General features: G+C 49.0%; 1 protein-coding gene across 1 annotated transcript; it reads right to left on the bottom strand.

The window, feature by feature from the left end:
* Positions 1 to 12,444: 12,444 nt before the first annotated feature.
* LOC147963994 (sphinganine C4-monooxygenase 1-like) lies at positions 12,445 to 13,833 on the bottom strand. Its single transcript, XM_087528449.1, has 2 exons — positions 13,387 to 13,833; positions 12,445 to 13,305 (listed from the first exon to the last, which is right to left on the bottom strand). Exons 1-2 carry the CDS (start codon positions 13,606 to 13,608, stop codon positions 12,739 to 12,741), a joined length of 789 nt encoding a protein of 262 aa, XP_087384575.1. The 5' UTR covers positions 13,609 to 13,833; the 3' UTR covers positions 12,445 to 12,738.

Below are 13,833 nucleotides of genomic sequence, written 5' to 3'. Positions count from 1 at the left end.
GACCTCGCCCAATCACTCGTGGTAAGTCTTCAGGCGACTTCCAAACCTTCACAAACTTGGTTACTCGGTGATCCACAATTCCTCTTGGATGCTCTAGACCATGACGCCTAACCGTCTGGAAGAAGCACAGTCTTCAAAGGTAACAAGCGTCGGATCCACACAGGATCAATCTCTTCAGTGATGCTCAATCACTTGGGGTTCGTAGGTGTTTGGGTTTGGGTTTTTCCTCACTTGATGATTTTCACTCAAAGTCCTCAGAGGATGGGTTGCTCTCAAATGACAAGTGTCAGTTTCTCTCGGAGCAGCCAACCAGCTAGTGGTTGTAGGGGGCGGCTATTTATAGCCTAGGGAGTAGCCCGACATGATAAGACATAAATGCCCTTCAATGATATGACCGTTAGGTGGATAGATATTTTGGGACAGCTGGCGCATAGCACAACAAAGGTCGGAATTTTGAGTAGCAAAATCCTCAGGGCTATCATGTTCCTCACTGTGTAGGCAATCCGCACTGGCGAATTCCTAACTCCTCAGTCAGAACAAATTCCTCAGAGACCAGAAGAACTTCGTCTCTGTCACTGAAGAATATGACTGGACTGTATGAGATTTCCAATGGCTTCACTCGAAGGGATTGGTAGGTGTAGGATTTTGAGTTGAGCATCACATGGAAATATTTTCTTAATATTTCCTCGACCCCCTTTAACAGTACGGTGTTTCCTATGACTCAAGAAAGAGAGAATGAAACTACGAAAACAAAAGTCTTCACGTTTCATGTTCCTCGAATGAATACGAAGTCTTCAAAGTCACACTAATTTCTTCACTTTCAAAGTCTTCAAAAAGCCAAAGTCTTCAGTCGAAGAACTTCATTTTTAGGGGTCAACTTTCTCTGTAAATATCAAATCTTCATAAACTTATAGACCTGTGTACATTCACAAATGCATTAGTCCCTTAACCTATAAGTCTTCAATACACCAAAATCACTAAGGGGCACTAGATGCACTTACATAGCACACCACACGTGTATGTGTGCATGATTCAAAAAGGAAAAATTGTGCATGAAAAAACTTCTTTCCCACATACTATAATTTTTTAAAGAAAAAAAATTTATATATAGAAAGTGAAAAGATGGTCATGTATTGCAAGAATAGAAGTATTCACGTATTTATACAAAATTATGCAATTTTGAAAATTTGGTCACATATTACTAAAGTACACGATGAAAACTTTTTAAAATACACGCTAAACAATTTCTAGATACACGGCATAGGTTTTTCTAAATATTCAGTTAACTATTTTTAAGAATAGAATGACCATTTTTAAATACACGTTGAACATTTTATAAAATGTACACGACACAAAATTATAAAATACATGACTAACATTTTTTTTGTTCACCGTACATGAATTTTACATGTACGATTCATGGTAGTAGCTCAAACCAGCAAAAAAAAATTGTTCACCATACAGGAATTTTACATGTACTGTCTAGGTGGGCTTATCCGAAGAGTTCTCTAAATTGTATGAGTCGCCCGATAGCGGGTGGGCTACCATGTAATCAACTCCCACTAAAGTGGTTGGGTTTCTGTACCCTTTTCTCCCCTTTAATATACGATATGCACTTTCGTGCGTATTTGAGAAAATGAATTTTACATGTGTGCTTCTAAAATAAATATGAAAACTTGACATGTAGTATAGTTATGTGGTGAGTCCTACCTGGATTTCATTTTTCTTTTTGTAATTTTCCTGATTGTTAGAGGACGATAATTTTAGGTGGCGTCACCGACGGCATCAAATCTCAAGATGCACTGAGATACTTTCCGATGCATGGAACATATGTGGTGCACCCGATGCAAATGATGCTACCGGTCAACATGGAATTCACAATTTTACACACGGATGCTGGCTGAAGGCGAATTGCCAACAACATTTGTTAGTTTTACACGAGTACAAAAAACATATATAAAAGCTGTTCACTCATGAAAACACTATATTTTCCATGCTTCCCTGATTATTTCGTATTTTCTATGCAGATCATCATGATCATTCCAGAAAATCTGAAATTTTTTAGTCCAACTACCCGAACAAATTTTAAAGGAAAATTGCGAAAAAAAAGAATCAAAGGAAAGTGCATATGTAGAGCTCTTTTTTCTGATGTGTTGATGTGCTTGCACACCAAAGGCCCTATCGCCGCACTGGTTGGCACGTGACGCATATGACGTGCATGTACAACAAGGAGGACTTGGGATGTGCTTGCGTGTATACTTGTAGAAGTGCGGTGCACTGCACACTGTCGCTGAATATGGCATAAAATATATTACTAACAACCTGAATACATGCAATAAATATGGTCTATGGCCTGATCACGAAGCATGTTGGTGGCCTCGATACCGAGCTCCATGCAGCTCGAGCGCCATCAGGCATTTTCGTTTTAATACGGGCTACATACAGATGTTTATAGACGTATTTTAGAGTGTAGATTCACTTATTTTGCTTCATATATAGTCAGTCTTATATTTAGGAACGAAGGGAGTATATCTCTAGAAATTTATAATATAGTAGTTGGCAAATGAATTTTGCAAATTAAGTTCAATAGTAAATTGACAACTGAAGTAGCATGCTTATAGTAATCACTTGTGCAAAGATAAAATTGTCCAATGTTTCATGTGCTGAATGATGATGCTAGTTCCTGCCGGTAGACTGAAAAATGTCCAATGTTTAACAACATCATTTTTGTTTCCGCGTATTGATAAGATATGCTTGATGTTGCAAAATGTTTAGTCAATAGTTCACGAATAGTAATCAGTACTGAACACTGTCCAGTGACATAATTCAATGGACTTAAATCTTGTACAATGTGAATAACCATGAATTTACATAGACTTTTGCAAAATGTACAGTCCACCTTCATATATGATTCTCTGTCTTCAACAGTAGTACTATCATCAAGTTTAGACTCCATTGCGCAAAATAAACAACTACTCCCTCCGTCCCGACTGTCGGAAGGGAGGGAGTATATGTTTACGTAGCATTGACGGTTCTAAACAGCAAAGATCTCATATCAAGGTTTTGAGCACTTTTGGAGAGTGCAAAATTTTCAATCGTATTTTGAGTTTGGACAAAGTTATTTCTTCCTTTTTAGAAAAGGAGGAAGACCCCGGGCCTCTGCATCTGGGCGATGCATGCAACCACTTTATTAATTATTCATAAAGTCCTTACAAAGTAGTACATCAATACGTCTGAAGCCACCATCTTGGCAACATCTGTCGCTACTCCCATCCACTTGATGAAGGGGTGCCAATAGTCTGAGGCGAATACCAAACAGACCTCGTGCCATAGCCTAACATCTAAAACCGAAGGCCCCAACCAAGCCACATTGCCAGGTCTGGGGTACACACCGGTCGGGTGCACTCTTAGAGGCTGCCGCATATGTCTTCCACCGATCCATCTTTAGAGTTGTACTGACGCACCGACCTTGCCAGGCCTAGCTAACGTCGACATCAGACAATGCCACAATCATGTGCTCATCCATCATCATGCGCCCACCGCCGAGACCCCGCTGCTCCTGCTGCCGAGGCCCGCCGTTGTCGACGTGCTAGATGCCACGCTCCCCCTCCTTTGTGAACACCACTTACTGCCACTGGTCCCATCCCCTTCGCCCGTAGTTCCTCTAACCGAGCACCCGAATGCCCCAGGCGGCGCCTACAAGAAGGGCATGACACACGCAGTGCCGTCACCGCCCAATCTAAAGAGATTTTGGGTCTTCACCCGGGCATGGGGTCGGGGTGGAGGGCAGGGCCTTGGTTGCCATGCCTATCGGGGCCGCCGCCCCAGGTCCAGATTCCTCCGCAATGACCGGAGCGACGAGATCCGCCGCCACACGGCCCACACCATCGCCTGAGCCCGCCGCCACTAGGAGTCGCCACGCTGCCGGAAGACCCACCCCATGGATCTGGGCACCCGTGCATCGCCGCAAGCTAGCCGCTGTGGGAAGGGACGCACCCCACGGATCTAGATGCCCGCGCCGTCTGCGGATCCGGGGGAAGGAGGAGAGGCCCTCCGTCGCCGCCATTGCACGCACGGGTTTTGCCGCACCGACCACCGGCAACGGAGGAGGGGGGGTGACCGCTGGGAAGGACTAGGCGGCGGCTGAGACCTCCTGTGTCGGCCACGAGGGGGGCGACGCAAGAGGTAGTCGCAATGGATTCCCATTGAATTGCAACCTTAAAAATTGGGGGAGAATTTCTCTTCCCCAGCCTTTGCACCAACTAGGGATGCATACGGCCTTTCAAGTATGAGTACTAAGATTTTTAATCTCGGTGACGCACCGAGCCTAGTCCTCGATAAATACATGAGTACCAAGTGTCCCGGTTTGCGAAACACGTTGGCTCGGTATGCACCAGTAAATTCTAATCTTATTTGTAGCTACGATCGCAGGCCACGCACTTTGATCAATAACTGACACAGTCGTAAAAAAAATACTGTTGTAAACTTATTTTGACTATGAATTCAATTATATACTTTTGTGGTACAATACTCGCAAAGGAGTGAACATTACTCGATAATTTCCACAAAATTATACTATTGTAAACTTATTTTGACTATGAATTCAATTATATAATTTTGTGGTACAAAACCCGCAATTTATTGGTTAAATTGATGATCAACGTACTTAATACATATTTGTTATCTTAAATAGTGTGGGCGAGTATCCACGAAAGTGCTCCCGCAAAAAGAAAATGTACTTTGGCCCCGCTGATGCTAACATACTGGCAATGAGGTATGAAGACTACATTGATACGACGAACATTAGCGTGCCACTGCCACATATTAAAGCCGACGGAGAGTGCAACTAGAGCGGAGCATTGAGCGAGTGGACAAAGATCATCAGGGCTGTCACATCGAAGCATCGTCTTGGTATGCAGGTCCTTAACAAAAAGACCAACAAGGTCAAATTCAGCCGTAACAGGAATTGTGGCGATTGAGAGCACGGACATATACAAAATTAGTGATTAAATGCGGTGAAGCATGGCTGTGTGCATGGTTCGATGCAGACGCCAGGTGTTATCCTCCTTTTTAGAGAAAAACAAAATGCGGTGAAACAAGAACATCATAAGGGCGAAGTGGAACGCCAGAGGGAGGGAGGGAGAGAGCACCACTGAAATCAGATGATGAGATAGTTTTGTCCTAGTACTAGTAGCTGGAATAGTGGGAGGATGCTTTGATCGCGGTCGATCGATGTGTTGATGTGCTTGCTATGCGCTACGATCGATACATTCAGGCGGTGACCAGCAAGTGCATACTCGATAGAGCATACACTGCCTTTACTCGATCGACACAGTACAGCATTTACTACTACCTTTGCCAGCTCGGTCAATTGGCACGGCAGTACTCTAGTGTTAGTACAGAGTTTGTCCCGGTGAGGATTAAGTTTGCTTGCTTTGATTTGATCTGTTACCTCGATCGATATGGGTGTTATTTTCCTTCAAACTGCTGTTCAGCTCAGCACCGATGCCGTGCATCGGTTGCATGTGAGTCGTGCCGTCCAGCTTGCACCCCCACCGGCCCTCCGGCGAGCACTGCGTGCTCTGCTTCTCGACTTTGAATAACGTGTTCGACATGAGCGGGACACTCGCCGCGTCGGCACTGGCCGAGTGGCCGTACGTGGACGTCTGGTCCCTAGACGACGACAGCGAGAGGCGGTCGCACCTTTCGGCGTCAAGGTTGGAGCGGCCGTGGCCACGCTCCAAGGGGATGTGCTCGTCATGTTCCCCATCGGCGTCCGGCGACAGGCTGACACTGTGCGGCGGTGTGCGTGGTTGGTCGCGGCAATGACAGCGGCAGCGAGTGTTGCTGCGTCCATAGGGGGATAGCCTCAAGCCGGCGACGATCGACGGCTTGCTCTGTGAAGTTTTGAAAGTGTGAAAACCTGATTTTTGAAAGTGTGAAAACCTGATTATATTGAGCCGAGGCACTGTGAAGTTTTGAAAGTGTGAAAAGAAAATGGCGAGCATAGGTAGTCTTATCATGTCTCACTATGAAAACCTGATTTTTTTATAGGTTTAACACGGTCCCTCTTACCTCCTCTTTTCACACAAGAGGTAAGAATATATAATAAATCTGAGCCGTTGATTTCATTAAGTATTGGGTCTAAGTAACTTTTACCTTTCTTATCTCTCTTGTGAGAGGGAAGGTAAGATGGACCATGTTAAAATTCATCTTTCTTTAACGAACATATGAACACTTGTAAAAAGACGCAAGTGATTAATGAATATTATTTGTGCGGTTTAGCATTTCCTGGCGAGATTTTTTTAGAGTAATTAGAACTTTTTTTCTGATGATATGCAGGAGAGGGTGTCAGCGACACTTCTATTGTTCTTATCCTAAAGAAGAAAAACATGACGAGGTTCAGGATTTAAGACCAATCAATCTATGCAATGGCATACACAAGATTATCTCAAAGTGCTTGGTGGCCGTGCAGTTTCTTTTGGATGGTTTGATCTCTCCTACTCAAAGTTCTTTCATTTCTGATATAGACCCCCAACCACTGCATCTCGTCGATGCATACAATCATTTTATTAATTATTCTCCCAAGACCTTACAAAGTAATATTAAAGTAAGACTAAAGCCGCCGTCTAAGTAACAAACTGTCGCTACACTTATTCAGTTGATGAAAAGACGCAGATAGCTTGGGCCTAATACCAAACAGACATCGCAGTCAAACCTAACATCTAAGACCTGAGGACCCATCCAGGACACCTGTCGGGCATGGGTCTTGCCGGTCCGGCGTGCTCTCAGAGGCCGCCGCCGCCAACTGCCAGCGCTCCATCTTCAGAACTGCACTGATGCATCAACCTTGCTCAGTCTAGCTATCGCGGACGCCACCACGGCGCCCAACGGCACCTCCTCCCTGCGCGCAAACAGCTGTGCACGTCGCGGTCGCCACTGATACACCTCAGCACCATGCTGCCAAGTACCACCAGCCGACACAACTTGAAGTCTTTGGAAGATCTGTCGTGCGTAGCACCTGCCGACCAGGCATGACAAAGCGTAGCACCTGTCGGTCAGGCATGACTTAACATTTCCATCGAAGCTCCATGCAAGACGAAGCCGCTCCACCTCCTGCCTCTGACTTCCAGCGCTGCTCCACAAACAATGCTCCCAAGAGAGAAACGACACCGCAGTGCCGCCATCGTCCGATCTGGAACACCAGATCCTAGGGTTTCCCTCAGAGCAGCACGAGTGGGTCAACAGTAGTTACACGACGATGCCTCCATCAAGGTAACGGCGTAGAATGCCGCCATCACCTGCTAACGGCTCGGTTTTCACCGGCAACCATGTCTCCCCAACTCGCAGCCGAGACTAGATGATGGATCTCGAGATCCGATCACCAAGCCTCTGGCCGGCCATCTCTGACGTAGAAGATGACCACTACCATTGGCCAGCGAGACGACGCGAGATGAAGTAGGGCGCTGCCAGCGTGCGTCCTGGCCAGCACCACCGGCGCTCGGCCCGTCCCGGACCACGCCTCATGGCCGAGGGCAACGGCAAGCGCTGCCACGACGAGGACGCAGACCGGAAGCCAAGATCCGGCCCACCCGCGCGCCGCCACGTGGCCACCACCAAGCGCCGTTCAGGGGAAGCCCCGCCGCCGTGAGGGACGCCGCCCCACGGGTAGCAGGCGCCAGCCACCGGCGGAACACCGCCGCGCGCCACCGGCCGCCGCGGATCGCCACCGGCCGTCGCGAGATCTGCGCGAGAACGACGAGGACGCCCCGCCGCCACCTTCCCTGGGACCACGCAGGCTTCGCCGGTGTCCCATCCGGTGGCGGCGAAGCAGGGGAGGAGCGGGGAGGGGCGGCTGGCGGCGCAGTTAGGGTTTCTCCCGTGCGCCAGAGGCGACGCTCGGGGACGTGCCTTCGGTATAATGATTATCTAGAACGCCATCATTGCTTTTCAATGTTTCCATGCTCTCCTATGAACTAGATATGGTCGACCTCTGTGCGATTTGCCCAACGTCTATGACCATGTGATCTGGTGCTTTGGAAGGGATGCTTAATGCCTAGGGGGTTCTGTCATTTGGATAAACTGGATCATGTGATGTGTCAGTTGCGGGGAGCCTACTCGAGGGAAACACCAAGGTGACGTTCTCTCACCTTATTTATTCCTTTTTCCAGTTGATGCTTTGTCTCTTGTATCGCATGAGTTCAGGATATGTAGGCAAAGTCCCAGGTTATCTCATCTTTTTTTTGAAGGGAAAACCTATCGGTGTTTTATTTCACAGTCAAAAGAGCTACAACATTTATTACATAAGGAAGAATGACATTGGGTGGATCTCCATCCCAATCAAATGCAGACTAAGTATCATAAGAGTGCTTCGCCAGAAGGTGAGCAACTCGATTGGCTTCCCTAGGGCAGTGGGAGAAAGAAACTCCATCAATCATCTTGGCTCTCGCAAAGCAGTCAGCTAAAGTCGCAGAATAAAGACCATAGATCTCCAGCTCCCCATTGCATGCCTGAATGAGCTCCAATGAATCGGACTCACATGTGATATAGATGCAGCCCAACTTCTCAACTAATTCTAGTCCTTTTAGCAGTGCAAGGGCCTCCGCCGAGTCAATATCAAAGGCCGTATGAAAAGGACTTGCAGCTCCTGCTACAGCCTCACCTGCACTATTACGTATGACGACCCCAACTGCACCCGAACCATCTTGGCGGAAAGCAGCATCTGTATTTAATTTATAACATCCTCGCCTTGGCTTTTCCCAGGTTATTTCATGTGGTTTACTGGAATGGGAAACAGCTCCAAAATTTGATGTTACAGCCTGAATCGCAAAGGCCGTCCGGGGGGGATCTGCTACAGTTTCGCCCTTCACTGCTTCCCTCCTTTGCCACCATACATACCAACACGCAACGGCTACTGACTCCTGCAATCATAACATACCCAGGACCGGTGACTTCCTGTTTGGGTTGCAAATAATATGCTCAAGTACTACTGATCCTGACATGCCTGCAATCAGTGCATCATCAATGATATCCAGGAGCCCGAGCGCAGACCAAACCTTCCATGCACGAGTGCATGTAAATAACAAGGGCCGAATATTCTCCGGACCCGACCGACAAATAGGGCACTGTGGTGAGACGGGTATGTGTCGCGAAGCAAGAATCGCCATGCCTGGAACTGTACCATGCAGAGCCTTCCATATAAACACCTTAATTTTACTTGGAATTTTCAGCTTCCATAAAATGTCCCACACCGGGTTCGGTTCAGCAGAGCCTTGCCCATCTTCTCTTCTAGTTCGTGCGCCGAACTGATGATCCCATTCAATGTGATAGGCAGAACGGACAGAGAACAAAAAGTTTTTTGTCTTATGCCATGCCACAAAATCTTCCTGTAGATGTGGACTCAACGGGATTGCAAGAATATTGTTTGCATCAATGGGTAAGAAAATGTCTCTGATAAGTTGTTCGTCCCAGCTACCATTATGTTGATCAATCAACTCATCAACAGTATGCAAAATACAGTTTCCCCTCCTGGTAAAAACTTTCCTGGAATGACTATTTGGGATCCAATGGTCCTCCCAAATGTTAATTTTTTCTCCTGAGCCAACTCTCCAAATGTGTCCATGCTTAAAAGTTTGTAGTCCTGCAAAAATGCTCTGCCAGGTGTAAGAAGAGCCTTTTTTTGGACCTGCATTCAGTAATTTCCCATCAGGATAATATTTCGCTCTCAAGACTTGAGCACAAAGTGAGTCGGGATTATTTAGCAATCTCCATGTCTGTTTTGAGAGCATAGCCATGTTAAACGAAAATAGATCTCGAAATCCCGTGCCGCCCAACTTTTTTGGAACACACATTCTCCACCAAGAAAACCAGTGCATCTTCTTTTGATCCTCAGAATCTCCCCACCAAAAGGCAGACATAGCATCATTCATCTCTTTGCATAATTTTTTGGGGATCTTAAAAACAGCCATGGCAAACACTGGAATGGACTGAATTACTGCCTTCAAGAGAATTTCTTTCGCCCCTGTGGAAAGTAGCTTCTCCTTCCACCCCTTCAATCTTTCGATGATCCTTTCAAGCAAATAAACAAAACTATCACTTTTATCCAACCCCACCATAGAGGGTAGGCCCAGGTACTTTTCAGAAATTTCTTCAGTGTGGGTATTAAGTTCAGTACACATCTGGGCTTTTATTTCCACATCAACATTTGGATTGAGAAAAATACTGCATTTGGCTTCACTAATAAGCTGGCCTGAATTAGCACAATAAGCATCAAGCACTGATCTCAATGAGGTTGCATTAATCATATCTGCCTTCATGAGTATAAGGGAATCATCAGCGAATAATATCTCATCTCTTATGCACATATGGTATTCCCTTTTTCTTTCGTGCCAATTTTGATCAAGCCTTACAAGTTAAGGATATTCCGAAGAAATATGATATGCATACTTGCCAACTCCGAAGCTCAAATAAATGCTGAGTAAATGACACTCGCGGTCTAAGAACTTGTTCTGCGAGTGCACTTTAGTCACACAACTTGCAAATCGGAAAAACCCGTCACAGAACTTGTGTTGCGGGTGCATTTAAGTCACACACGCGAGCTGAACCGGTCGGACACCCGGTTTTCTCTGTTCCGAGGTCACGTGGCGGATGCGGAGGGCTGTATTTTTACAGATAGCCCCCTGAACTCTCACGTAATGCCACATTGATACTCCCTCCATTCTCATGGAGCAGCTAGACGGTGTCACCCATTAGCACCTTGTGTGCACAGTTTTAGGAACTCTGTGTGACGGAATTTAGACCGATGCTAGAGAGGTAGCAGTAGAATTCAGACTGAATGTTGGAGAGTGATGTGCATCCACCCACCTGGTTCTATGGGGACTATGTCCGGCACGACATTGCTCGCCGCGGCGGTGGCAGCGGGGGCTCACGGCGTGGAGGGACGACGCGGTACACGCCGTCGAGCAAGTTCATCCTCTTGATGCTCTTGGGCGAGCTCAACTTCATGTTCATCGGGAGGGACTGCGACCGGTGCATGCCCGTCTTCTCCTGCCACCAAATTAGTTCGGATAAGTTCACGGTCGTCATAATCCAAACAAAGAAAAATAAAACTAGATCAAAATGCTTACAGCGGCGGCAGGAACACTCGGCGGTGCCTTGTTGGCGGCGTGCACGGAGGCCGAGAGCACGCCATCGTCCGCCGCCGGGAGCGACGAGGTCCTAGCGATCCTTCCGCTGAAGAGCCTGGAGAGGGACGCCTCATAGCCTCTGACCGACGACTTGAAGCTGCCCCCTCCCGGCAGGAGGCTCCGCACCGTCCGCCTCAGCATGAAGGACGGCGTGCGCTGCGGCGCCGGCGGCTTGCCGGAACGAAATCTGAGCCGGACTTTCTGCTGGCGTTGGAGCCCGGTGTTGCTGCTACAGCTTCTGCCTCTGCTGCCGCCGTCGGTGTGAGGGGCGCGCTGCTCTCCGCCGGGATGTCGATGGAGTGGTGCGGCGGTCTCTTGGGCTGCTGATCGTGAGGCGCAGGGCCTCCTCCTCCTCCTTGCATTGGATTTGTTATTATAGTATTACTACTCTCCTGCAAATCGAAGAGGAGGAAGAAGAAGAAGCAGCAGAGAAAAGCTTCGGCTCAACTGAAAACAGGGTGAATCCACATGAATCATGGCGGGCGCGCAAGTGAGTGACCAACTAAGATCAGCACATATGCATGTACCAGTACCGGCGTCGGTGAAGCGAGGTCTTTGGCGCCCGCCGTGCATGGCCTCGCATCCGGGGCTCGAATGTCTTTCCTCAAGAGATGTGGCAGCGCGCCGAGCCGAAGATGCGGCCGGAGCGCGGGCGGGTTGCCATCGCCCGCACGGCTGCCATGCCGGCCCTCGAGCAGGATTTCCGCGGGCGTGTCTTGTACGCCACCACACCGTCGGCGACGGCGGCCTGGCCGCCGACGAGCTCGATGAGGCAGTAGCGCTACCTGTCTCCTCTCCCATCGGCAACGAACAGAGGGAGTAACAATGCGGCATTACGTGAGAGTTCAGGGGGCTATCTGCAAAAATCCAGCCCTCCACAGCTGCCATGTGCGCCGCCCGTAACCTCAGAACAGAGAAAACCGGGCGTCCGACCAGTTCAGCTCGCGTGTGTGACTTAAATGCACCAGCAACGCAAGTTCTGTGACGGGTTTTTTCAGGTTGCAAATTGTGTGACTAAAGTGCACCCGCAGACTAAGTTCTTAGACCGCGAGTGCCATTTACTCATAAATGCTCGATTCTATTTGGAAACAAATGTTTTATGGAACGCCAGGTGCAGTTTCCCTCCAAATTCTAGCTGAATGCTTCGAGGATAAGTAATTGGCGGCTCCCAATCCATGAGGGTGCATGAAAGCGGGGAAATTCTAAAGCATGTGAAAGCTAAGGTTCTTAAATACCTTGCCGATTGGGCCGAGAAATATTTATCCAGTGAAAGTAAGGAAATTATCATCCAATAGTTGGCTGGCATAACAAACATATTTTAGTACACACGGTCGGGATCGACGCCAGGCAAAGTATTCGTTGTTACAAACCGGTCCGGATCATGATTCACGAGCCCTGACTATCATACGGACGTTGACAGACTTGACATGGTGAGTTGGTGACATGATCCTCGCTACTGAAAAGGTGCATGCCTAGTGGTGTGGTTGACTCACGCTCCAGCGAAGGGACGCGCGCAGCTCCCCTGACGAAGATCATGTCCTGGCACCGTCCGTCAGGTCTTCAACTTCTTCTTCAACGGCACGGCCTCCAGTCCGCCGTGCGGAGCTCTGACGACCTCGTAAGGGACGTACGTGCCCATCAGCTTGTCCCACGCCACAAAGAACAGCTGCGCGTAGTTGCAGCGGCCACCACGAACCTGGTGGTGGACGTCGTGGTAGGCCGTGTTGTTGCGGAACAGGAGATGCAGCGGGTTGCCCGGGACAAGCACGCCGGAGTGGTCGTCGACGGCCTTGAGAGTCGCGAACGAGAAGAAGGCGGCGGCCGTCAGGGGCGCCATCCTCGTCACGGCCAGCGCCAGCGCGCCGCCGGCCGTGTCCAGTATCAGGCCCTCCAGCGGGTGGTTGTACTGGGCGCCGTAGGCGTACGGCGCCACCAGCCGGTGGTGCCAGGAGTGGACATGGCGGTACAGCAGGCCGCTGCTGTGCATCAGGCGGTGCCACCCGTACTGCCACGCGTCGAGGACCACCATGGCGACCATGAACTGGCAGCAGACGACGGCCACGGCGGGAGTGGCGGCGCCGGTGCCGGCGTCGGCAGCCCGGCGATCTTCTCGCTTCACCTGCGTCCAGTAATAACTTGAGTTCAGTTGCACGGCCACCTGAGTAGCTAGCATCGATGAATGTGGTACACCTGCGCTTACATTGAAGACGGCGAAGGCTATGGCCGCCTGGAGAACGTGCTGGAGGAGGACGGTGCGGACCACGACACGCTTGGGGACGAGGTTCCTGACCTCCTCCTCCTCCCTCGAGTGGAGCCTGTGGTCAGCCAGTACACGGCCGAGCACCGTGTACACGCCGGCGGCGACCCAGTACACGATGATCGGCGCGAGTATGGCCACCACCTCCTCGGAGGGCAGCGCCATTCGCGCGTCGTGGAGTCTCCAGGGAGACGGGTCAATGGGGAGCTGGATTGCAGTGGAGTCTCTGGAATCTCGAGAGATGGATCGATGGTCAGCTGGGTTGCACAGAGGGTTGCCTCCGAAAAATTGGGCATTTATAGGCTGAGGACGCCGAACTTCAATCTGCGCTGGGCAGGATTATCATTTGTTGACGGCATGCAAGTGCAATCATGGGAGTGTGCCTGGGTA

Source organism: Triticum urartu, chromosome 6A, assembly GCF_056163025.1.
Source record: "Triticum urartu cultivar PI428250 chromosome 6A, HENAU_Tu73, whole genome shotgun sequence".
Classification (NCBI taxonomy): domain Eukaryota; kingdom Viridiplantae; phylum Streptophyta; class Magnoliopsida; order Poales; family Poaceae; genus Triticum; species Triticum urartu.
The sequence above is the reverse complement of the archived record's forward strand: the minus strand, read 5'-3'. Positions and strand labels throughout refer to the sequence as shown.